Here is a 26859-nt window from a genome sequence, read left to right as displayed (position 1 = left end):
GAAACAGCAGCATTTAATAGAACCTAAATAGGCTTGAAGAACTTACCAGTGAAGTACTAACATATTGGAAGGAACAAGGAAGTCTACTTGGTCTTTGATTAGTGAGCAGATGGGGACCCCCCTAAAGCCTTGCTGTCTGCTGAACTGACTAGTCTCTAGTGATGCTAGGTAGATTGAAGTACAAAATCAAAGTGCTTAGATATGCCACAGTGAGACTGAATGTAGCTTACTAAATAGTGGAGTTATCAAAAATCCAGCACTGTATGTTCACTGTATCAATTCCTCAAGCCTTCATAGTCAATTCTTCACCTTTCTCAGATAGGTCAAACAGCCTTACTATTCTAATATTTGCTAAATAGTCAGACCCAGCTGTCACATAACTAGATAGATTATAGCACAACTTGAAACAATTTAACATACAAAGTGGGTTTAAAAACATTCAGGTACAGAATACACACTAGCATTTACATCTGCAACACAGGAAAGTGGAACTAGGATTGCAGGAATTTGAGGATACATGTTAGATACTAACCATCAAGCTCTGTAGATGTCATTGCATGATAAGCATAAGAAAATTATGGGAAACACTGTTCCCGATAATTACATACACCCTTAGTGCAACATATGGAGAACACTGCCTCCGATATAACACTGTGGTAGGCAAAAACTACCTTGTTCTTTATACATTATGGAAGACACTGCTCCCGATAATGTGAGTTAGGTTTTCATGATACATAAGGTACTGGAAATTTTGCAGCAAAGCTGCCATGTGATTAAATTGCTGCCTGATCTTAGAGGTACAAGTCTGCATTTGTGTACAACACCCTAGGCTTAACAAGGGTTGAGCCAGGGCTATGGTTAAACCCTATTAATGCATCCTTAAAGGTCTTATCTGCCAAGCTCAGAGGTGCTTTTCTTGCACTATCAAAGCCTAAAGCAGGTTATGGAGCTGCACTCACTGTACAACTACAGAGGTTGTCAACTGAAGCAGGGTAAGAGAGAAGCCTGACCTCTGGGCTAGGCAGCAAGTCCAAGGGAGGCTTAATTGCAGTTATTTTTAATTTGTTTGTATCAAAAATTTAGGGTTTTTCAGGAGTCACTTTAGAAATGAGCGCTTTTAGTACCAGATTAAATGCTTATGCAAGATCTCCATATCTGAAAACCATGGAAAGCTGAACTGGTAATTTTCTAATAGATTTAAGCTTCATGGACCATTGCTTCATTTTAATATTTGAATGCAAAATTCCAGTATCATGTTCGATTGTAATAGCAGATGCTGCTTTTATTCAAAAACGACAGTATAACTGTCATAATTATGGAAGGCACTGCTTCCGATAATTATCTTCTATAAAAAACCACACCATTTATAGTGAACTCTGTCACTGATAAATAAATAAAAAAAATAAATAACTCAGTACCAAATGAGAGCCTTCCTGTGAGTTTTGCCAACTTACTTGGCCAAACAAAAATTTGGCAAGCAAGGACTTGATTTCATGAAAGTCCTCACAGCAACAGGGTCTGAAGTGTCAGCTGTAGCCATCCAGAACTATTTGTTACCATGTGGTCCCTTTTATCTGAGGGACTGAGTGAGGACACTGAAGGGGGCATAAATTTGGATTTCACCTCCCCTTTGTGATGTAAGTTTCTTTAAGGGGTTAGTCTTTGTCACCTCTTCCTGGAAAGCCAAGATGGTTATTCACATGGTAACTCATGTATTAGTCAGGAAGTTCTGAAGTGTTTAGCCATCCTATTTCAGCAGCTAAGGGCTACTGTGTGGAAAAAAAAAATCAGTTTTACTTGAGGTCAAGGTGTCTTCACAGCCCCAGAAGGGAGGCTGGAAACACTTATGAATTTCCCCATAAACTGTTACAAAGGCCCATCTTCTGCCTTCACTAACTTTAAGACTGACCTCAAAAGGGAAAGCCAACATTGTCTACCTGAGAGTTTTTAAAGGTACCTTCCCACTCAAAAAGGTACCAATTTAGTTTTAGATCAGAATTTATATTTCATTAGACTGTCTTGCTTTAATCAGTCTGACCTGTTTATTCTCAAGCAGGACAGAAAGGCAGCACCACAAGCAGTAGTGTTTAGTGAGCATAGATTGAGATCCCTGCTTGAACAGCTGCTGGTGAAGTTTCCCCATCAAAAATCAAATTTGGAGTTTTACTTGATCAAAACGTAAGTTTCCAAATACCCTGTAAATAGATTTAGTGTAAGTGTTCACTAGGTCACTAAGAATGAGTGGGGTTCCCTGTTTCTGTACCCCAGCATTAAGGTTGATGCATTATGCATTTAAAACTCATTGTCTATGTTCCAAATGTCACCAGATAAGGCATTAGCAGCACCCTGAATAGTCCAGGTTGCCAGAGCCAGTTGGTTCTTGAACAGGTCTGGGTTAAAGGCACTTGGGTTGGTCTTCCGGAGGCTCAAGTGATCCAGCAAAGCTGACAGAGTGTGGGAACCAGAGCCAAAGAAGATATGACGTAGAGGAGTATCCTTTGGAGACACGTATGGAGAAAGGAAGTGGTACTCCACCTTAAGAGGAAATGTAAAATTTAGAACTGGATATTGGACTGAATTCCTGCAGGTGTCAGTTCTTGCACTGACATAAGTGGTGAAGGGGCCAAAAGCCAGGGATTATCTAGGAGCTGGAAAAATTCAGAAGTGGGTTCAACAGCTTCTTAGTGTTTGTCAGCTAGCAGCATCTAGACATGTTTCTAGGGGAAGTGAATTAAGGATTTACCAGGGCAGTTGCATGGGGCCAGATAGGCATTTCCTAATCCAACAGTATAAGCATGAAGTGATGGCCACTTCATAAGTGCAGGCCCTCACCCAGGAGGGCAGCTCTGCCTCTTAAGGAGATGTACTCTGTACCCGCAGCCACAACAGCTAGACCAGTCACTGGGTATAAATCCAGTGGACTTTCATTGAGTCCAGATATACAACTGAACCTTCATGAAGTGCTCACTCCACTGGATACTGGACTCCTTTGTGGAGTGAGTGAAATCAACTCTTGTAACCAAGCTCAGAATACTTACTTTCATGATGCGGTCATTCACCAAGCGGCAGAGGAGCTTGTTGTTAAGGTCAGTGTTTCTGAAGTCTCTTGTCAGCGCAGCTGTAGCTCGACTGAAGTCACCACGGGCAGAATACAGCCACTGAAGGGTCAGATTCATTCCCTGGTAGGGAGAAGAATTAGAGTTGGGAATCTGAGTTGGTACAAATCTTAACCAGAGACCACTTTGAAAGACTGAGGGCATGGCCACACTAGAGTTCACAGTGGTGTAGCTGCACTGATGCAGCTGTGCAAGCTCTCCAGTGTAGAGACACTAAGTGGACAGGAGTGCACTCTCCCATCAGCTTTACTGTTCCAAAGCAGTGAGAAGCTCTCCTGCAGACCTAGTGCTGTCCACACCAGCACTTATGGTGGTGTAACTTGTCACATAGGGGTGTGACTAAATCTCACCTTTAGACATAAATTCTACTGAAAAACTGAACTGTAGGCATAGCCTGAGTTATTGGTAGCTTTTTTAGGCTGAACATTGCTCAAGAAGTTTTTAACTTAACAGCTATACCCTTCAGAGGCCCTTTTAGAAGAGCCCTTCCAGATGAGGATGTATTCAGTCTGGGCATGTGACTGCACCACTGCTAATGGTAGTTGGCTCATTTTGCCAGTCACTGCAGTGGGGCTTTTGTTGGCAGCCCCAGGAATTGAATTGGCAATGCTACCCTCTCAACCCTAGCTTATCAGGTGGGGATAAGACACTGGCAGATTTCAGTGTTTAGGGTTAGTGGGGGAAACAAGAAACAACTTACCTTAAAATTAGTTAACTTACTTTTATCTCTTGTTTATATGGGCTAATCTTCACTATGAAGTTGAGCAATTCCTGGTTGTATTGCTCATAGTCCAGGTAAAGTTGGTGATCATGTGTCATCTTAATAGCCATCTGGCCAGCCACTTCTGTAGCTGTCTGAAGCAACTTGTCCAGCTGAGTTACAGATGAGGCAAGTTTGCTCCAACTGTCCTGCTTGGTGCCCATGTAAGGATATCCTTCCTCATCCTGCAAGGCAGAAAGCATTTGCACTCTGAATTCTTACTTCTAACCCTGTTTTTAGAGCATGTTTCTCTAGCTGTGAGTTTTACTCTCCTTGGCTGTACTGTAAGCAGTACTAGACTGACCTGTTATCTGCAGTCACTTCTCTTCCCTCCCATGCTGAACTTATTTGGCACCTCTGCCAAACACTCATTCTGCCCTACAGAAGGCCAAGCTGAGGGATAAGGAGGTGTTACTTGTATGCATGCCAGCCCCACCACTTTGGGTTGAAGTGGGCAGCAAGCAGCTCTGTCAAGGTTTCCAGTCTACTGTGACCTGCTACTACTCCACAGCACTGCAGCTTTACCAACAAACTCAGATGTCAGCCACCAAGGGATGTAAGGGCTCTCTGCAAAGTAAGGAATACCCAAGTTCCACTGGCAAGAATACCTGCAGATGTAACTTCTTGTTTAAGTAACCACCCAAAGAATATCATGAGAGTTCCAGCAAACTGCATGATCAAATATTTGCAGAAGCATTAATACAGGTATCAAAAGTTGATAAAGTTTGGCTATGTAGAGCTAAAATTTGAACTTTGATAACTGACTTCTCTGCTCAGCTAAACTTTGAGTTATTCCTATAGTATGTAGAACAAGCAGGTTATTGTGTTCCAGTGCTATTAATTCTATAGATAGTAATGAAACATGGGACATCTGGGTAGACAGGAATTCTAGTTCCATTCAAAAGAGGCTTGTGTAGGTTTGTTTAGAAACTCACATCATTAATATACAGGCCTCATATCTACATACAGGAAAGTAGATCAAGCAGTGTCTGGAACACAGTGAAGCCATGGAGAATTGTTTAGTTTATCATAATTTAGTCTACTTAATGTGTGACTAAATGGCTGAAGGAAGAGTAGAATTTAAGTCTTGAGTAGTTGAGGAAGTGTTTGGATGAGAGCCAGAAACAGATATCTAGTCTAGAAGTAACTGCTCTACCTCTTGGCCACCCATGTACTTTTAACAGTCTGATCTTGCCTTCCATTAAGGAACTAGGAAGCTGCTCATACGAGATTGCATTCACTGGCTAGAAGCTGAGTACAGAAATAAGATAGTATAACCCTACAGCTGTGCTGCCCTGAGGTTAAAGTTGACCCCACTGTTGAGTTCAGCTTCCACATTAGTCCAGGAGGTGGTAAGAAGCCTGAAGCCCTGGGAGCAGTGGAATCTGCCAGGAGTTGCGCCTTGTGCTCTTTGGCAGATTCTAATCCACTGACATCAGTTATGATAAAACTACTAGATGAAAGATGTCATTAGCACATGTACTTGATCTAGTTTCATCTTATCAGAGCAGCTTTAGTTCTTCCAACTAGCTAGATCAGGAGAGTCAAACCTATCACAAGTTTACTGTTAAGCTTCCTTGCTAAGTTGTATTTACATTCTTACTTCATTTGGCAGAGGTTTACAAGTACAAAGTGACTTACATCATAGAAACTGAATGAAACGGCTGGGATTCCTGCATATGCTAGAAAAGGGAAAGCTGCATTATCCATACGAAAGGGAACACTGCAATGAGAAATATTGGCATTGTTACTCAGAACTGTAGGTTACCCAATCCAATGTTTACAATAACTGAAGCTTTGAGCTAAAAACAGATGGCCACACATGGCCAGGTGGCACAGGGGATTCCTGTTAAAGAAGTGGAGCACTAGCAAGCCAGTTTCTGCAGTCCCATAAACACCAGCATCTCCTAGAAGGTTGTTCTTGGAACAGCTGGAAAGCTAGATTGGATGTGATCTAGTTTGAACATGACATTCCAAACCAAGTAGTGTACTAAACTATTGCACCACTGACATGGGAATGAAGTCATAATGATTAGGAGGCTGTCCCAACGGCTTGCTGTGGTTCAAGGATTTGAACAGAGTATCAAATTTAGAGCTAAAGCTAGAGCGACTGCCTAGTCAGTATTCCTATATGGGGGTTTATTAGGAGATTCATTTGGGGGGTTCAGAGAGGTTAGATTAGCTTTGTTGCTCCAGATGAGCTTTTTGAAGTTACTGTTCAAAGATGAGCAGGAGACTTACACTTTTTTGGTCCAGTCAGAACCAATGTGGTCATACAGACTTCTATTTTCTGGATACTTCACCTGCAATAAGGTGCAGAGTAAAGTTACTGTTCAAGTACTTCCCTGTATACCTGGATCATGGTTCAGATTAGCCCAGAGAGACTAGGACTCACCTCCATCATAGTCTGCTCCACTATTTTGTACAGCATTGGGCTGGCAGAAACCCTGAAGTTTCTTGAACCTGTGATGGTAGAAGTTAGAGATTTGGAACATGTTAGCCAATGCAAGTATGAGATTATAGGAATAAAGTTGTATCGTGGTTTCTCTTTAGCAGCAGTAATGACTTTCAGTGCTTTAAGACACAATATAGTACATGAGCAGCATTAACCCAAAGCACCCAATGTACCTGCTATTCCAATTACTGGGCACTGGTAGCTTCTTTGGAAAAAACACACAAACACTTAGCCTTGTCATTTTAGAGCTTCACATTGGAATGGTTTTTGACCGGTTCTAATTTTAGAGTTTTGTAGATTTGCTGACCAGAGAGCAATAGTTACCTAAAACTGCACCATCCAGGTTGATGTATGCAAAGGCTTTGGTGTGCAGTGTGGCAGAATAACCCTAAAATGGGAGAAAACACGATGCCTGTTAATAGGCAGTAACTTTTGAACTGTAGTAAAAGCAGTTCCAGACAGAGGTATGCTCTGATTAATCTTGGTTTGATCAGATGCCTTTTACTTAGTTACCTCCAACCACTCAGTGGCACCAACAGCTCCAAATTCTCCTGCACTCCAGCTGGCAAAGACAATGCTTCTTCTGGGCTTATAGTCACCTTTAAATAAGAAAAAGAATTGAGATCTGGGCTCCATTACCTTATGTAAGGTTTTTTTGTCCCCCCCACCCAAGCAGAAAGTGTACTTGGGCTTAATTGTCTCATGGTTTACCTGTTTTTACCATAGAAGAAATTGCACGGGCAAGCTCCAGCAGCATGGTTGTTCCCACACCAGCCTTTGCTGCTCCAGGACCCCAGGAATCTCGTTGGGCTCCAATCACAACATACTGATCTGCAAAGAGGGCAGGAGTGATGAGATGCAGCTGTACTATTTCAGAAATCAGTTAGAACCAAAATGTTTTGGCAAAACACTTTCCTACATGTGATATATGGAAGAGTAAACATTTTGGCAAGCTGCATGCAACCTTTAGGGAAAAAAGACTGAATTTTAAGAAGGCTCTTCACTAGCTCAGCATTAGGGCCATTCATGAACAGAGTCTGGTCATGTCTGAAATGACATTCAGCTCAGAGCCAAGTGTACAATAGAGGAAGATTGTTGGAGGTTCCTTGTAGCAGGATTTAAGGCAGCTAAATTCTTTTGTTATGCATGCTAGTTCTGATTAGCTTAAAAAAATTAGCCAGGCTAAGGAAAAAGGTCTTTAGATCTGGTATAGTGCTTAGATTATCCACAAATGCAAAGTCATAAAATATATATAGTACATAATCAGCAATATGCCAAATTTAGGTGAATAAATTTAAACACAGTTCAGTAGTAGCATCCAAGTATTTAGGTACATCACTCAAGAAAAAAGTTAGAGAGTTGGTTGTGGAAAGCAAATCTAGTAGTGAGTGAAAATTGTCCCTCAAAGAGAAATGAGTACTTGTGGTTGTCCATTTAGAAAATTTCCCTCATGGATTATATCAATTACTTTCCCCAATGTGCTTATCAGCACTCCAGCTCAACCTTCCTGCTATTGAGGATGTTTGGTGATGGGACATTATGTAGATGTTCCTTGATCACCTGATGGTGTCCGACACCATGAGTTAGTGCATTCAGCTGAATGCACTGACTGATTCTGCATTCTCACTCGCTTGTTACTGGGGTGCCATATGCCCAGGGCTTTGGGGATCAGTGCATGTGCCTGAACCTGGTAACCCTTTGCTCTGGCCAAAACCTTGAATCCTGTTTATTTCTCCACCTTTTGAGCTCAGATGGAGCAGAAGGCCAGGGTCCTGTTCAAGGCCACCATCATCTTCTGGTCCTCACTGAGGACTGGCTGCAGTTGGTTCCAGGGATGGTGTTCATGTCCACCTTCCCTACAGGTGGTGGGATGGTTCTGACTAGGTGATCCTGAATGGTGTTATGCTGTAGCTGCTAGGACCTGGAATGGGGCTTGTAGCTACACAGGATGTGGGGTAGTCTCATTGCATAGCTGTGCTTCCTGCATGGCTTGTCCCATTCCCATGGGAGATGGCTGTTCAGTGGAATCCAGTTGGGCTGGGCTCTGTGGATGAACCTAGTTAGCAAAAATTAGGTGAAGCTGCCCCCAGGGAGGAAGTGGCTGCTGGCATCCCACTTGCCTGTCACTTTGACTGTCTTGCCCTGGTTCAGCTTCCATTTTAGGTTTTCTATGTATTGGCAGCAGATAGCATCCTTCAGGTCCTCTCCAACAACGTTCTAGCTTTGGAATGATGCTTGTGCTCTGCATGCTTCACCTGTGGCACCAGGACTCCCAGCTCCTGGCATTCCCTGCACCATGTCTAACAGCAGCCAAATATGCTTCTCCACTTGTGGGCATGTGTCCACAGCAAAGTTCCCCCCCCATCTCTTCCAAATTTGCCTTCCAGTGAGCTGCTCAGGTAGGTGGCAACATCTGGTTGGTGGGAGTCCTGGTGATTTGCTTCTTGATGACAGCAGGAAGTGTTATACAGGATGTTCCCCACCATGGTGTCCAGGCACATGAGAAGGCATGACTGATCACTGCAATGAGGGATGTTGGAGCTGCCCTGCCTGACAGAGATGTACACCAGTTCATTGCTGGTTCTCTGGGGAAGAAACATCCACTTCACTACCTGATGGCGTTTGCCTTGTTCAGAGGTACTTTTGCTATTACAGATCCCCTCATGACAAAATGATATGGCAGGGGAGATCAGGAAGGTGTTTATCTTCTGCCATGGTGCCAGTAGGGAGGAACTGATCCTGGCCACATTTTGTAGGATCTCTGATATCCTCAGGAGTCTGCTAAATGCAGAAACCTGTGGGTGTGCCAGATGTTGGTAGGCTTGCTTGTCCAAGGAAGATCATGGGTTCACTTGGGACCTGAAGTGGTGTTGCCCAGACCAAGTCCCTTCTCCCATTGATATGCAGGGATGTGCATTTCCTAGCATCAAAGTGGAGTCCCATCCAGTTGGCAGTCTGGCAATGTTGAGCATTTCTTGCAGACTCTCATGGTTGTGTGATCAGTCTCACAAGTGCTTTGGAGCAAGTAGTCATGTGTATTTACAGCGCTTGGAAGAGTGAGGCTCAGATCCTGATGGGGTCTTTTGGCATTACAAACTAGTCTACCAGACCTGTAGACTTATGAACAGGGCCTAAACCATAAACTGGAACATGCACTGGTTTGCATAAATTGGTTTAAAATCCTTTTAGTTGGATTGGTTCAAATGTGTGTAGACAATGGGCAAGTTTAACCAAACTATTACTAGGTGCAAGACCACTTAGCTAGAGAACTTGGGAAAGTATCATTAAGAGGCAGGCCAATTCAGGAAGTAGCATGCTTACTCCCCATGAGTGGTATACAAATCAGTTCTCCCACATTTATCCTTTGATTTTCAATGATACTATGTTATGGGGAAAGGTTTTCATTTTGCCTGTTATCCAGTGGCCAAGTAAGAGAAAGTAGCTATTTGCTTAAAGATTTCCATGTAATAAGGACTTGTTACACACTTTACTTATTCAACAGTAAGCCAAAGAAGTTGAAGTTCAGGACTCCCCCAGCCCATTCTCCCATGTAAGTTATGCCAGTTACAGGCTAAACTGGCTTCTAAATGAGGCCAGCCTATTCAATGAGATTTTAGTAACAAAGCTTTACCTGGTTCATCAAAACCCTGGATAACGCCAAAGATGTTATGAATTTTTCTCTGTACCATTTGATTGTTTACTTCAAGTGTCACTTTGGTGTTCTGTGACCTCATTTTGTAAACTGAGAGGCTACCTCTCCACTCTTCAGAGGGTACTTCTCCATTCATTTTCCTGGGAGGGGAGGGAAAAAAAAATCAGGTACTTTTACTTCATTGTCACTTTTAAGCACCTCAGAGCCTTACTATGGTGGAAGTTAGTTAGTGACACTGGCAAGACTAGTTCCAGATTTTAGCTAACTGCATGCTGGATTAAGAGTGCACTCCATTGGTGTAATACTGGGGAAACTCCAAACCTCAGACTGAGAAGCATACCACAATTTTCACATCGAGACATTTGTTTAAAGCCTGCATTTAAGCAATGCTATAGGCCAAGGTTTATATAAAAGATATCAGGAACAGTGGATACAAGACTCCATTTGCTGAAACAGTCAAGAATTTGGGAGTCCTATATTGATGAAACTGTACAAGCTGTAGCTCAATATACACATTGTTAGATGACAGGAGGAGAGCTCTGCTTAGAAGGCCTCCTAGCAATTTCATTGATTACTCATAGGGATCCAATTGAGTTACTGACCCTTGGTAGAACACCTGTAGGCAATATTACCTGAACAAATTTCCTGCAGTAGCACTAGAGATTGTTTGGACAGGAATGCCTGGGAGTCCAGAAGATTTAGCTGGTGGGAACTGAGTGTGGTTGAATGAAGGGAAGCCAGGGGTGAAAGGGTCACCTGTTCCTAGATGAGCCTGTAAATGAAGGATTGTGTGTTATATGCAAGATACACATAATAGTTTAAGGTCTGTAAGAGTGAGGTGCTAGAGGTCTACCTAGCAGTATTGTTGAATACAGCCACTCTTGTATTTGCAAAACTACAGCTGTCCTTTGTCAATCAATATGGCCTGGCATCAAGGAACCATTATGGTTAAGTTTACGTAAGTGGAGAATCATTTCTAGAGGCATTATGCAAGAGACAGCATGTTTGTGTTCTCTAGGCAAGCATGCTATGCAGTCTCCCTTTGCATCTTCTAGAGGGAAGCCAACCAGTGTTCACCAGTAGTACTTACATGTCCAAAGAGAACCTCATCATTAGGGAGTTTGTAATCAGCAGGATCAGGGTATATCAAGACACCTACTGCATTCAAGCCTTCAGCATTAGCAACCTGGAAGTGAAGGTGAAATGGATTAAGCTGAAGAGTCTGTGCTATGTTAGTGTTACATGATGGACTCTAAAGGAGAGAATCAAGGTTGCTTAGTGCAACTTTACAATGCGACCTCTTGTCCATACATGTTCACATACTAGCATAAGTCAAGACTGTTACACAGGGACTTTGCTGCCTCAGTGTCCAGCACAGACCTCCTCTGGAGATGAAGCAGGGTTATGTACTGAAGGAGACTTGTCTAATATAGGACTCCTGTTTTCATTTTTTGAAAAAGTTCAAATGTGTGTAAGGGATTACAGGAAAGGAAGGGACAGTGGACTAGATGGACCTTTATTCTGACCCAGCATGGCTGTTCTTATGCAAGTTATTGCTAAGTGGCTTGGAAAATTGGATTCTATCCATGCTTCTGCCATAGCTCCTGTGTGATGCTGGGCATATCATTTAACCCAGTCTTGTGTGGTCACTGTTGGTTTTATTTTTTGGGTGCTTGCATTGAGAGCCTGGTGGGGAATTTGCAGAAGCACTATACAGATGAGTGCTGTAGAAAAGCCCATGCTGAACTTCCACCTTCAGAGTAAGGTTTGAAGAGTATAGGATAACTAAGTTAAGGAGTTACTAGCTGCTCATTAACTGAGTACTATCCACCCTGGAGCAGTGTTCTATGGAAAAAACAGGCTCATTATGGTAGTCTAATTACATGCCCACATGGGGCAAAATTAAGGTTACAAGAACAACCTTGGTGTGCTTGAGTGGGCAGACTACCCATTTCTCCCCTAGCCTATGGGCCTGCCCTTCCTTGTCCTGTATCTTCCCCATCTCTGGCTCCTGATCCATTACTTCCTTCCCCACTCCCTTATCTAGCTTGGGCCAGTGACCACTCAGTCCCAGGTTCCTTCTCTGGGCACTCAGCTCAGCCCATCCCAGTGCTTTTCCTCTCCACTTCAGGAGCAGCTTCTTCTATGCTGCCTGGAGCTTAACAGACAGGCTCCTCTACTCCATTCTGGTGCCTGGAGCAGCTCAAATCTGCTATTACAATGAGCTCTACTCATCCCAAGACTGGAGCATGCCCAACATGGACAGAATCTTTGGCCAATTTAACTGTGAAGGTCTAGTGAGATTCTAGAGAGCATGGGCAAGAGTTTCAATACCTTAATGGACCAAGTCTGGTCAGCTTCTGCAGGAGATGGCAAAAGGCACACTGACCAAGGCCACCTTCCTGTCAAATTTTAAGTTCCTGCTCCCAAATATGGAGCCACTAGAGTATCTCAAAAAAGGTCAGTTTCTTTCCTAGGGGGTAAAGTGTTTCATTGGTCTCATGAGTGGCTGAAGTTGGTCACTTGAGACAAGGTGGCATGGAAAGTTTCTGCTGAACTTCAACTGTTTGGGCTAAGCTGTAAGCCATTAAAACAGGGTCTTCTGGCATTACGAGACCCTGGAAATCCTCTTCCCATTAGATGCTGGGAATAGACAAGGGATGGATCATTTGATATTGCCCTGTTCTGCTCATGCCCTCTGAAGGAGCTAGTATTGGCCACCAGCAGAAGACAGATTACTGGGCTAGATGGACCATTGATCTGACCCAGTATGGCTGTTCTGATGGAAGCGTCACTCAGTCTTTATAGGCAATGCTACCAGCCCCACTGAGAAGAACTCGAGTGTTTAGTCACTAGGCAAGTGATGAGGTTTACATTGCCTACTGGGGGGGGGGCCCAGAGTACTCACTATTCTCTTGCACTGTAACTGAGTTAACTGAAGCAGGCTACTCCTTCCTGCAACTGTGGGCCAGAAGTAGTGGCAGCATGAACAATTTTTGCCAGGCCCATTCACATGTCAAGGAGGTACACTCCTCCTCTCCCCAACCCCTGCAGCATTCAAATACATCTGGACTAAGCTAAAGGCTGATCTGACTAACCAGAAGATGACAGTTCTAAATACTAAAAAGTGTCCTAAGTTAGCTAGATGATCTATGAACACACTATTCAGAATAGGAGCCAAGAGCTGTTACTTACCTTCTCAGCAAAAGAAGTTTTCCCAGCTCTAACAAGGACCACAGATCCATTTACAGGGGTATCCATCTTATTTAGTTCCTGAAAGTCCTCTGCCCGGCCATAGTTAGCATAGACTAGTTTACCCTGGAACAAATAAGATGTAGTTGCAGCAGTCATTGATAACTCACCTAAATCTCTCTAAAGCCATGGGGCCTGGACCACTTGTCTTATTTACAGGAAGATAATAAGACATCTGAACTCATGCAGCAACTTGAATGTCCTAGCTTCAACCAAGTCTCATGCATTCAGCAGCAAATTATCTGGGTTCAAGTTATAGCAACTCCCAGCTGTTAGACCACCAGCTTTCTGGGCAGAGGTTCCCCCTGTTAGAGGGTGATCAATTGTTCTCCATCTTCAGTGAAGGTAGGACAATAGTAATAGGCAGCGGGAGATTTAGTTAGACTAGGCTACTTCTTCCTCCTCCCCAATATCTAACCTACAGTTAGTTAAGTGCTGGAATAGGCTTCCAAGGGAGGTTGGGGTATCCCATCATTGGGAGTCAAGAAGAGGTTGGACAAGCCTGTCAGGGATGGTCTAGGTATTTGGTCCTGGCCCTAGCACAGGAGGAGACTTTACCAGATGACCTCGAGGGCCCTTCCAGTCTTACTTTATGATTGTTCTTGAAGAGTTCCTGGATGGGCCCCTAGCCAGGAACCCTTGAGGAGGGAAGCAGCCACCAGCTACTGCAGGCCTTGGTGATGGGGGGGTTGAAATGGGTTTATGGAGATCCCTCTACTCACAAGGGGAGTTGCAGGGCACTTACCATAAGTGGTATGAGAGAGAGTTTAGACAGACATGCTCATCTTGGTGATAAGCCAAGTGTTATTTACACCTATTAGTAAATATAAAATCCAGGACCAGAGTTTAGTTTACTAGGTGTGGGTGTGATGGTAAGTTCAAGTTCTAACTTTGAGAACTCTTGCTTCATGGGCTGGAGCTTGGAAATACTTGGGCCATGTCCTCAATGGTAAGCCTCAGGAGGGACTATTCTGCAGAGCTGTTCTGCCTAATAACCGGTGGTTTTACTCCAAACCACCATATCCTGGTCTGCTTGGCTGTAAGTGAAGCAGTAGTCTTGTGTCTCGGGGTGGAAGCCAGACACTTTAGAATAATTAAGAATGAAGTATTAAGGAGCCACTAACAGTTCAAGTCTCAGTCCTAGAGAGTGACTTGTCCACAAGTGAGATTAACTGACTTGTCAGTTATCCTCAGCACATTCAGACTTGTTCTTTTAAAAAGTAGTTTGCTATTCAAAGCTAGGTAACTTACTGTTGCTGTTGCCCTTGCACTGTACGCCACATACCCATCAGTAATTTCATCTGTTACCGTTTCAGTTGAAGACTCAATAGTCACTTTATTTGGTGAGCTATTAGACAGCAAGAAACAGCATTAAGCAGAGCTAAAGTACCAATTCTAAAAATGGCAGATTAGCAAGTTGCTAGCACTAGCCATTTACTATTTGATTATTCAGCTTAAAAATAGTTTTACCATAGAAATATGGTTTGGAAGTATAAATCTGACATTTATGTTTAAGTGAAATGGTGAGACCTTATGCTACTCCCCAATGTATACAATAAGCATTAGTTGTATATATGGCCCATAAAGCTAGTTTAAGCCAAGCTGCACAAAGCCTACATTTAGATTATAGTAATGACCTTCTAGGTGGTGATGTTTGGAGTCATTAACCCTGAAAAGGGATGACAGGTGCTTGTATGCAAGTGTTGAGTGGAGAAAGAATTAGGATACTTAGGGGACCACTAAGTGCCTAAGTTCACATATGTGAGCAGTGTAGAAATTAAGGATTACTGCTTTCCCACTCTCCAAGTATGCCTTCCCATAACACTAAGGATTTGAGCTGATAGGGTCTTGCAGGCCAAGACAAGTTTATGACTATAGCTACAGGATCTATAGGATGTCCCAACAGAAACAGGGCTGTATTAACTGACAACTCAAGAGGCTAAAGACTCCTGCACTACTTTGGTAAAAGCAAGTCATTATTCTATGACAAGCTTAGTTCTACAGTTTAGCATTGTGACAGATTTTTACTAACTCTGTCTACTTCTGTAAGGCAGGCTTTTAAAAAAGTTTTCTGACTCTGAGGCACCCCAGTAGCCACTACCACAGGCAGTAGTGAAGCCAAGAGAGACTTTGGCTTGGATTTCCCCTCAAACAAGGTTAGCTGGCCTGAGAGTTAGAGACCTCAAACATTTGCTCTAGCTGAAGATTTTTATGGTTGAACTAGTAAGATCCATGCCTGAAAGAATAAAAGCAGCTTACTGTCTTTGGCATATTAACATACCTGCCCTGGACCTGCAGTGTAACGTAGTGCTCATCATTCCAAACTTTATCCAGTTTGAAATCAGTTAACTGACCATGAAGATAGCTAGCAAGACTTTCATCTGTTTCAGAGCCAGCTTCACAAGATGTCAGCTTCCTGGAATGGAAGGAAAATGTAAAGGCACAGTTTGAAAACCAGCTACCTAGTACAATGCCAGGTTGTGAACAAGCCACTTAACTTTTTAGCCTAGATCACACTCACGATTGTAACTGAGGTGGCAAGAGTCTTCAGTTATTTAACACTTGTTCTACAGGAACAGGTAGGTGGTTTCAGATTAGCGAGAGACTCAGGATGTGAAACAAACAGCTCTGACTAGGACTTTGAAGGATGTTACCTGGCATTGTTAAAGTTTACAGCTCCCAGCTTGTTTGACAGCATCATTTTGAGATCCTTCCAGTAAAGGACACGTTCAGTTTTAGGCTCTTCCATGTACTCATCATTATCTTCTGGGGAAGGTGTAATGGCAGGGTTTCCACATGCATTACTTCCATCTGAACAAGTGCTAGTTGCCTGCATTCTCCCACGGTAACTCAAGTAGCCAATCAGAAACCCTAGGGAAAAAGATGTTTATACACTACAAAGCCATTAAAAAACCCGAGCCAATGCAGTGTTAACTCAAGCCCCTGACTGTATTCCAAGTAGTTGAGTTTTATTGGGAGACTAACCTGTTCCTATGCAAGCTTTGGAAGTTTATAAACTGTACCAGCTTTCCTAAGTTTCACCTTAACTGATTCTATATTTTAAGATACAATGTGGATAGAGTATCCTGTACCCTACTGATTAAATTTATACAATGGGTCTCCAATACCATTCAGGTTTTATTTAGCTGCATTTGCTTTGAGTTTGTATTACTGTAACAAAACTAGTTATTGGGTACTAAAGCAGGAAGTCCACATCTTCCTTAAGACCTACTTGATCTTCTTCCAACATTAATGCACCTATTGTAGCTTTGTTCCTCTGTTAGCTGAGGAAACACTTAGTTTCCTCATAATACTGCTTGCCCTTCTTTGCTTTGATAAACATTAAACTCCAGATTTGTAGTAAAATAAACAGGTATTCACACCGTCAGCCCCAGGAATGAGGTACAATAGAACCTCCAGTCAGTTCTTAACTCTGGGTCAACCACACCTCATTTGGAACTGGAAGTACGTAATCAGGCATCAGAAAGCAAATATAGTACAGAACTGTGTTAACTGTAAGTTTAAAAAATATTTGACAAGGTAAGGAAGCCATCTGTGCTTGTTTAATTTAAAATACAGTTAAAAGCAGCATTTTTCTTCTGCACAGCAAAGTTTCAAAGCTGTATTAAGTCAATGTTCAGTTATAAATTTCTGAAAGAACCATACGGTTTTGTTCAGTTATGAACAACCTCCATGCCTGAGGAGTTTAACAGATTCTACTGTACTGTAGTCTAGATGGTCTATTGTAAGATGCACACTGAAGAATCACTATAACAGCATAGTGTGTCTTGGTACTTCTACTTTGTAGAATTCCTTTCATCTTACCAATTAAGAAGAGGAGGCCTCCTGCAGCAACCTTGCACCAGAGGTTTCTCCTACTATTCCTGGGTTTTGCTACACGGCTATGAACATGGTCAGTCATTCCATTTTCTCCAACTTCCTCCTCTTCAGCCAGTTTCATTTCCACATGACTACTGTCTCCATCCATTTGACGAGCCAGACTGAAACGGGTGTATGACAGCGGCCCACCTCCAAACTAAATTGGAAAGACGACAGATGAGTGAGAAATATGACTTGATACTACACAAAAAGCCTACTATATTGCTTGTTACAATCTGGGATTTGTGTTCATTCCAGAATACATGTAGAAGATCTTATTTATGTAGGACCCACTCTAAAAGCCAATGGTTTAACTAGTTAGTGATTAGATCTGTCTAGAGTCACCAGATTGGATGTTTGCTGTAAACCCACAAAATTGGGATCTTCACATTTAACTCTGCAGTCAACCTAAACCTACTAGTTAAAGGTAGTGTTCAAGAATGTCAGCCATCTTTTAAAGTTTAATGAAAAAGGGAGTTCAGGACTTTGATAAAGTGCTGATAAGTAAAACCTCTAAGGCAGCTCTGTTTTAGGTGTTGACACCCACACCTGCTCTAGAGCAAGCACAGGACTAAGAACTCATGTTTTGACTTAGACTTTAGATCATGATGGTCCCTTCTGACTGTAGTCTGATCTCCTGGATGTTGCAAGGCCAATGAACCTCACCCACCCCTGTAATAGACTCCTAACTTCTGGCTGAGTTGCTGAAGTCCTCAAATCATGGTTTAAAGACTTAAAGTTAGAGACTCCAACATTCACACTAGTTTAAACCTGCAAGTGAACCATGCCTCAGGCTGCAGAAGGAGGCCAAACCCCCCCAGGGTCTCTGCCAATCTGACCTGGGGAAATTCCTTCCTAGCCCCATAGGGTGATCAGTTAAACCCTGAGCTAGTGGGCAAGGCCCACCAGGCAGACACCTGGGAAAGGATTCTCTACAGTAACTCAGAGCCCATTTCATCTAGTGTCCAGTCTCTAGCTGTTGGGGATTTTTGCTACTGGCAGTCATGGATTGCCTACAATGGCATGTGGCCTGTCTCTTCATAGCATCCCCTCCATAAGCTTATCAAGTTGTCTTGAAGCCAGTTAGGTTTTTTGCCCCCACTGCTCCCCTGGGAAGGCTGTTCCAGAACTTCACTCCTCTGAAGATGAGACAGTTGCCCAATTTCAAACCTAAATCAGATGGCTAGTTTATATCCATTTGTTCTTGTGTCCACACTGGTGCTTAAGTAACTCCTCTCCCACCATCACCCCCCTTATCAGAGCTCTGTTTCACACCACACTGCCCCCTACCAGTCTCTACTAACAGCAGGAAAAAATAAGACCCACAAAATTCAACTTACTGCTCCCTCTAGGTGAATGCAAAGGCAATTATCTAGAGTCCTTTTGCTTAAAAAAAATCATTAGACTTCAGGAGAGTGCTCCTGCCAACAAAGCTGCATTCCCACTGCCACTTGCAGTGGCAAAGCTTATCTTTCAGGGGTGGGGCTTTAACCCACGAAAGAAAAGTTGGGTCAACAACTTGGCAGTATAGACAAGCCCTTAGTCTGTATGAATTCTACACAGAAGTCAGTTTCCCTCTGTCTTACATCTTGGCCATTTTTAGCTTTCCTGGTGAAACTAGGTTTAAAAAAAATCATATCATTTTGGCAATTTCTAGCTGATGGTGGTTCCTCCATTCCCACCACCAATATATTCTAGTTAGAGTGACCAGTGACTTCATATGCCCAACTCGACACCATGGGGTGGGGGGAAGAAGGAAGAACAATTACCTTCTGATTTCAGATTTAGGTCACTTTGACTACGGGCTTTTGGGTGCTCAACCTGAAACTTCACTCTTGAAAAAAGCCATGGCCTAAGATCAGCTAAGATAGGAAGAAACTCAGTATCTAAAGATTGACATGTAATATTTTATTCCTGCAAGTGTTTACTTGCTCCTATCTTAACTTCCACCATAAGCAGTGTTCAGACTACAACAACATTACTAGACAGGAAATCTTACCAAGTTGGAGATTGCTGATCGAGCATGATCCATAGTTTCTTGAACTAGCTCCCTCCAACTCCTTGACTGAAACCTAAAATTTCAAAAGGCATGTACACATCATGCACATCAGGCTCACCAGCATTACTTAAATCTGCCAGATGCAATACTGTGTTATACCACTTTAGAGCTATGGCAAAAAGTTTGTAAGTGATTATGTAGAAGTAGCTTCTTTCTATATGAAGTATTTCTGGGCCTTCATCTTAACTACCACCAATGTAGTTATTCAGTTTTGCCAAATACCATGAGTTGCAAGATAATCCAGGTGAAGCTAAATGTGCAATATTTGTTCTGGTTTGTGTGCTGGAGTGGTGCTAAGGTCAGTATTAACAGTGATGCCGTGCCCTAACCAAACTACATCCCCTCCCCATTTGAAGACTTGGTGTGGGGGAAGAAGGGAGGAAACAGTGATTACCTCAGCTAGCTCTAATGGGAAACTCCCAAGTTCAGTCTCTTAAAGTCCCCAGACCTCAAGTTCAAGAAACAAGCTAAAGTTTCAGTCATCTATTTTATTAACTAGACCTTATAGCTAAGAAGCTATGTGTTTTAAGTGTAACCTTTGTAATTGCTAAACAAAAACTAGAATATATTCACAAGCTCCCATCCAACAAGTAATCCTTATAGCCAAGGCCAGGACGAGTAGTTAGTCTTAAATCACCTTTTGTTTTGGAACTGTTAGAAAAGCAAATCCAATATTTAAACACTTTAGTGAAGGGATTACCATGGCAGGGGAAATACCAATGTTTTTGTATTGGATTCCTAGTGATTGACAATAGTCATAGCCACCATCTGATCTAGATATCAAGTCCATCCCCACTACATTTTATTGGTGGAAGCATACTAAGGAAGCATCCCTACACTTCTTTTGAAGTCCAGTGCCTGGCAGTGAGCATGTGGGCTCCCAGAATGGCACCAAAAAATAGTTTTTCCAACACCTAGAATAGTTCTCAGCCACTCCAGATTGTACCCCTTTCAGGAGTCTGATTCATCTTGCATACCCCAAGTTTCACCTCACTTGAAAACCACTTGCTTACAAAAAAAGTCAGACAAAAATACATGTCTCAGTACACTATTACTGGGGGGACAAAAACCCCCAAAACTTGTTTTGTCTAATATTTTAGAGTTTGTTGACTTAGCTAGCACTTTTTATGTAGCCTGTTGTAAACTAGGCAAATATCTAGGTGAATGATGTACCCACCAACCCCCCAGAAGACCTCTGCTAGGGTTATGTGTACCCCAAGTGGAGAATCATTGATCTAGAACCAACTAACTAAACTTAAGGTTAAATAAACCTGTTCCAAAGATTACACATGCACATCTTATGCGCTGGAAGTGTTTCACAACCCTGGCATTTTTTGCTAATTGAATGTAATAAGCAAATTGTGTTGTCCTGCATTGTACTGAACATCTCATGATGCCCTCTGGAAGGGAGTGCAAGGTAAGACTTATCACTAAGGTTAAGTTGTGTCCTAGTTATTTTTGGTAAATTCAGACAGGTCATGGACAACAAAAAAGTTTGCAGAAGCCTGTTACTTGTCTGAATATGAAAATAAAGGGGGACCCTCTGCCACCCTAAGGCATGGAGCTAACAGTTCAAGCAGAAAATGTCAGAGGCCTCTGAAAGTCATGGAACCTGTGACTGACAGAAATTTTATCCTTAATCATTTACCTGATAGAGCTGTAGCCTAAATAAATTTTAGGCATGGAAGTTATTTGACTCTTCCTCTATCAGCCTCTCAATGGGAATTGCAGGTGCAGATGTTCCTAAGCATTTTCTATTATAAGACCCCATTTTCAGTTGCTTGTAACTTTGCCAAACTAAACATTTGGCCTGAAATCTCCAGGCCAGACAGCATCAGGCACAGGCTGTTTTAACAGTGGAGAAGAACGGGAAGGGAGGTGGGTGTGTCCCCCATAACCATTAGAACGTCTCTACAGAAACTGGAATTAAATCCAAGAGTCATTCTTCTGCTGTCAGAAGATAACATGAAGCACACTGGCAAAGCATGATCCCTCCAGTGACTTGTCCCTAGAGGATAGTAGCCTGCCACCATAGCAGTCACTCAGCTAGCATAAAAGGACTGCGCTGACCCTGCTGATGTTACAACTGGGGTGGAGTGTCAGTGGTTCCACATGATGCAATTTTTGGATTTTATTGTTAGAGATTAGGGGTTAAATGCTAAACTGAAAGAACATTAAGGATGAGGAGTCAGCACTTGAGTTAGGAAGTGAGAGAATTAAGGTTGCCTCTGTAACCTTAATTTGACTCCCCTTGTGCACACATCATGTAATTAAAGACTGTATCAATTCTAATTTTCTAGATGACCCCTGTATCACTCAGTGTATGATAGATAGTGCCCTGGGAATCAAGGCTGTGAAGTGAATGAGGTGGTTGTCTATAGTACCCTACTTCATTTGTTGAAAGTAGGAGAGCAGAAGTATGGTCTTATGGGTAAGCTAGTTAGAATCCAGTTCTCCAGGATGGCATTTATCTCTGCATATGCCAGTGTTTCTATGCGATGCTGGGCAAGTCATTTAAAACCAGACTTCACAGGTGACCATTAATTCAGCACATCTGCAAAAGCACCTGAAGTCACATGCTGTTTTTATAGCCCTAAATATAGTGCAAGTTCAGGACCTAGGTGTCTCAAATTGGGCATCTAAAGTTAGTCAAACCTTCTGATAATTTGGCCATAAACTCTGCACTTCAGCTCCCCAACTGAATTGGGAACACCAGCACCTAAACTCAAAGGGATATTCTGAGTTTGTTTTGTGAATCACTCAGATACTATAGTGAGAGCACCATACCTACAACCATGAGGAGGTTAATCTAGTATCTGCTGCCAGGTTTGGATAGCAGATTAAATGTCACTTTAGGCCATAAGTTAAGTGAGAATACTTCTAAACTACTCATTCACAGAATGAGGCAGGTGTGCTGTAAAAAACAGCATGTGATTATAGTGCATTTATACAAGGAGCCAAATTAAGGCTGCATGGGCAAATTTTGGCCTTTCCTGAGTGCTTGACTGAGCAAGCACAGTTTTTAGTAAGAGTTTTGCTATCATTTAGTACAAGTTTTAATACCCTCATTATTGGGGGCTGACAGAAACATACTGCCTTCCCAAGCTGACAAGGAGTTTTATTTGATAAGTTGACTCAAATTCATTCGTTTAATTTGAATGAGAATAATTTAGCTTAGTTAATAAGTTATAGAAAATAGGAAGTATTACTTGATGTTTCTTCCCCAGATGTCTCATCTTAGATCTTAAAGAACCCTAGGATGCATAAGTGACAACTCACTAAGTGACCATGTGGTGGCCTATAGAACCTGTTCCCTTTAGCCAGATATATTTGCATCCTGTTCAAGAATCACAAGTTAACTCCAGCAATGCCAGTGCACAACAATAATCCACAAAAGACTGTTCATGCTTCAGGCCAGGTCTACACTACAGACATAAGTTGATGTAACTTCATGGGAACTTTTCACACCCCTGAACATCATAGTTGCACCAACTTAACTCCTGGTTTAGACAGTGCTATGTCAACAGGAGAGCTGCTACCATGGACACATCTACTGCCTGTTGTGGAGCTGAACTACACTGACAGGAGCAGCTCTCCCATCAGAATGGGTTGTAAATTCATGTAGACTGTGCATCAATGTAACATGAGCTGTGCATTAAGGGTACACTCAATCAGCACTAATACCCTTCTGTGGAACTGAAGCATCTTAACTCCATTTTGAGATGAGGCACGCTGGCCAAAAATCTGATTAGCCTATACCAATCCCACATCCAGAACATCTAAATCTTGTGAATTCTTTCTGCAGATTGCCTATCCATTCACAGCTAGATCTCTTATCAAGAGATGGTACGATGAGAGTCTGGATTACTACAACATCCACTTCTCTGGCTTTGACACCTGCAGTCTTACCCCATTCAAGACACCAGCTGCAAGGATTTCCTCAATCATTCTGAGCATCTCACCCCCTTCTGTAACCCTCTACTGGCTCCTCCTTCTCCATCACAAACATAACTGCTTAGTTTTGTTCTCAAATCCTTCACATCCTATTCTTACTGTACTCAGTCTCTGGAGAAATGGTCTGAAGTAAATAGGATTAAATCCAATAAGGACAAGGGCAAAGTACTCCACTTAGGAAGGAACAATCAGTTGCACATATACAAAATGTGAAAGGACTGTTTAGGAAGGAGTACTGCAGAAAGGGATCTGGGGGTCATAGTGGATCACAACCTAAATATGAGTCAGTGTAACCCTGTTGCAAAACAAAACCACTACACATTTGGGATGTTATTAGCAGGAGTATTGCTAGCAAGACCAAAGTAATTCTTCCGCTCCACTCCAGTAGAGGCCTAATCAGTGTGGAGGAGTTGTGTACAGTTCTGGATACCACATTTCAGGAAAGATATGGACAATTGGAGAAAGTCCAGAGAAGAGCAACAAAAGTGATTAAAGGTCTAGAAAACATGACCTTTGAGGAAAGATTGAAAAAAACTGGGTTTGTTTTGTCTGGAGAAAAGAGAGGGGACATAACCTTTTATGTGTTTGAAAACTTGTTACAAGGAGTAGGGAGAAAATTCTTCTTAACCTCTGAGGATAGAGACAAGAAGGGCTTAAAATTCAGCAAGGGCAGTTTAGGTTGGACATTAGGAAAAAAGTTCCTAACTGTCAGGGTGGTTAAGCACTGGAATAGATTTCCTAGTGAGGTTGTGGAATCTCCATCATTGGGGATTTTTAAGAGCAGGTTGGACAAACACCTGTCAGGGATGGTCTAGATAATACTTAGTCCTGTCTTGAGTGCAGGGGACTGGTCTAGATGACCTCTTGAGGTGCCTTCCAGTTCTATGATTCACTATTAAGTGATTCATTCCTGCCTCTGATTGGCCAGTGATGCCAGCCTTCTTCACTTGCTTATATTTTCAAACACCTTCATGCTTTCTCCCATGCTGCCCCCTCCCTCTTGGGAGAAGCTCCCCACAAGAAAGCTACCTCACTATCCTTTAAATCCCTCCTTAGCTATGATGCTACAAGCATCTGGTCCTGGATTTCCCAATAGGACCATCTGTCATTCACCATCTCCTTGTACTCTTTTTGGTCTATATTACCTGCTGTAATGCTTTATACTGATGGTCTCTACCCCAAGAGCATACAAACTGTTGCATTTAGCACAATAGGCACTGGTCTATAAATGGAGCTCCTAAAAGCCACTGAAATATGAACAGATAATCCAGGGGGTGTACATCCAGGTTTTTGCTAGACACCCAAGAAACCACAGTTGGCTTCAAGTCCAGAACTGGACATTACCCTTAGCCACTTCCCTCCGTCAAGTGGAAAAACCCATGGCAAACATAGGTCCCTATGTACTGGCCTATAAGTGCTACATGAACTATGAAGCCAAGTTAAGATAACTGAGCCAAGTCAGTAGTGAAGTTTTCCTACAAACATGATATCCCACCCTATAGGCAGTGCTCTGCTGCTGCCGCCGCCTAGATAACTGTTGAAGGTACCCCACCTTTCAAGTGAATGACTCCACAACTTCTAGGGAAGAAGCACAGCAAATATCTTGTGCCGTGACACAATGCCGCCACCACATTAGTGCAGCAACAGTGGAAGTACTTTGGTCAGTCAAATGCCAGGGTGACCTAGACCTGCTCTGACAAGGTTAGACAGCTATAGCCTGCCTGGACTAGTACTGCCTCCAGCTGTCCTTACTGCAATATACAGAAATGCTAGTATAGCCTACAGGTTTCAGAGGAGCAGCCCTGTTAGTCTGTATTTGCAAAAAGAAAAAGGAGGACTAGTGGCACCTGAGAGACTAACCAATCTGAGCATGAGCTGTAGCTCAGGAAAGCTCATGCTCCAATAAATTGGTTAGTCTCCAAGGTGCCACTAGTACAGCCTAGAGGCCACAGGCTAAGGAGGCTCCTCACCAGCCCTGACTTCCCTTGACAGTCCAAAAGGAGAGCTGCAGACGTACAAAAGGAGGGGGTGAAATAATAATACCACCACCCTACCCGTCACCACCACCCTGCCACGAGATGGCAAAACGCCTCTCTCTTGTCGACCTCAGGACGCGAGAGAGAGATGCCGGCTGTGACAGGAGCCATTTTGCCACGCTCCACGAGACCACGCCCGGCCCGTCTTCCAGCCGGCGCAGCGCCAGGCCGCGTGGACACTAGACACGGGGCTCGGGCCGCCTCCGGCCCACGGAGCCGCGGGCGGCAGCCTCGCAGGCGCCGGGGCCAGGCCGCGGGACGCGCCCCGTTTCAAGGAGGGGCCGGGGCCAGACACCTGGTGACGGGCTGCGGCAGGCCCAGGGTGACCCCCCCCCCCCCCGCCCTGCGGGGAGCTCGCGGCCTAGGCCGCCTCGTGAGGTGGGGGGGGAGGGGGAACTGCCCGGCCAGGAGCGCGGCAGGGACGCCGGGCGCCGCGCCCGCAAACGGCGGCCCCGGCTGCGCTCAAGGTCACCGCGGCCCCGCGGGCCATGTGCGCGGCGCGGCAGGCAGGCGGGCAGGCGCCCCGCCCCAGCCCGCGGAGCCCACGCGCCGCGTCAGGAACTGCCTCCCCCGCCCCGCCACCAACGGCCGGGCAGCCCCGCGCGCGCCCACTGCCGAGCCCCGCTCTCCCGCGCGCCCAGCCCCGGCCGCCCCGCGCTCACCCGCCACAGCTCAGCGGCAGCCGGGCTCGCGCCGCACGTAGGCAGGGGGAAGGGGAGGGGCCGCTTGTGACTAGGCGCGCCCGGAGGGGCCGGCCTCGGCTCTCTCTCCCGCCCGCGCCAACGGCCCGGTCGGCCACTCACCAGCTACCGCTGCTGCAGCCGCCGTCTCCAGCCACCCGCAAGGAAGGGAGGGAAGCGGTGCCCCGTTTTAACCGGCCGCCGGCCAATCAGCCGCGCGGAGAGGGGCGGAGGAACGCGGCGTGTGTGTGGGGGGGGGATGAGTGACGTGGACACGCCTCTTCCCCACCCCCCTGCAACCCGCCGCCCCCGCCTGTCGCGCCCGGAGCGGGGGGGCTTTGCCCCTCTCCGAGATGGGGGGCGGGGGGCGCTGGCGGGGGAGACACGGAGTGAGACACTGGGTGTGCCACGGCCCGGGGCCTCCCTTCTGCCACCCCCGGGGCCTCCCCTCTGCCACCCCCGGGGCCCGGGGCCTCCCCTCTGCCACCCCCAGGGCCCGGGGCTTCCTGTGTGTGCCACCCCCATGGCCCGGGGCCTCCTGTGTGTGCCACCCCCAGGGCCCGGGGCCTCCCCTCTGCCACCCCCAGGGCCCGGGGCCTCCTGTGTGTGCCACCCCCAGGGCCCGGGGCCTCCCCTCTGCCACCCCCAGGGCCCGGGGCCTCCCCTCTGCCACCCCCAGGGCCCGGGGCCTCCTGTGTGTGCCACCCCCAGGGCCCGGGGCCTCCCCTCTGCCACCCCCAGGGCCCGGGGCCTCCCCTCTGCCACCCCCAGGGCCCGGGGCCTCCTGTGTGTGCCACCCCCATGGCCCGGGGCCTCCTGTGTGTGCCACCCCCAGGGCCCGGGGCCTCCCCTCTGCCACCCCCGGGGCCCGGGGCCTCCTGTGTGTGCCACCCCCAGGGCCCATGGCCTCCTGTGTGTGCCACCCCCAGGGCCCGGGGCTTCCTGTGTGTGCCACCCCCAGGGCCCGGCATCTCCCCTCTGCCATCGCCATGTCCCAGTGACTCCCGTGTGCCATG

At 44.8% G+C, this 26859-nt stretch overlaps 1 protein-coding gene across 2 annotated transcripts; it reads right to left on the bottom strand.

Annotated features, from left to right (window-relative positions):
• TFRC (transferrin receptor) lies at positions 1–26067 on the bottom strand. Of its 2 annotated transcripts, none has more exons than XM_073359077.2 (19): positions 25967–26067; positions 19114–19186; positions 17061–17271; positions 15890–16106; positions 15517–15651; positions 14487–14583; positions 13179–13301; positions 11074–11169; positions 10616–10755; positions 9963–10123; positions 7043–7162; positions 6845–6930; positions 6656–6719; positions 6272–6339; positions 6118–6179; positions 5518–5599; positions 3837–4061; positions 3039–3179; positions 1–2535 (listed from the first exon to the last, which is right to left on the bottom strand). In XM_073359077.2, the coding sequence occupies exons 2-19, from the start codon at positions 19144–19146 to the stop codon at positions 2293–2295; spliced, it is 2304 nt and encodes a 767-aa protein (XP_073215178.2). In that variant the 5' UTR covers positions 19147–19186; positions 25967–26067; the 3' UTR covers positions 1–2292. The 2 variants fall into 2 exon arrangements, with proteins under 2 accessions (XP_073215178.2, XP_073215179.2); XM_073359078.2 differs by lacking the exon at positions 25967–26067 and adding an exon at positions 25826–25947.
• Positions 26068–26859: the final 792 nt, after the last annotated feature.

Source organism: Lepidochelys kempii, chromosome 9 (genome assembly GCF_965140285.1).
Source record: "Lepidochelys kempii isolate rLepKem1 chromosome 9, rLepKem1.hap1, whole genome shotgun sequence".
In the NCBI taxonomy this organism is placed as follows: Eukaryota; Metazoa; Chordata; order Testudines; family Cheloniidae; genus Lepidochelys; species Lepidochelys kempii.
The sequence above is the reverse complement of the archived record's forward strand: the minus strand, read 5'-3'. Positions and strand labels throughout refer to the sequence as shown.

Coding starts and splice junctions, on each gene's coding strand:
- TFRC (XM_073359077.2), bottom strand. CDS start 19,146: ATGGATCATGCTCGATCAGCAATCTCCAACTTG. Junction 11,170..13,178: donor AAACTTCTTTTGCTGAGAAG/GTAAGTAACAGC, acceptor CTTCACTTCCAG/GTTGCTAATGCTGAAGGCTT. Junction 6,340..6,655: donor CCTGGATGGTGCAGTTTTAG/GTAACTATTGCT, acceptor CTACCATCACAG/GTTCAAGAAACTTCAGGGTT.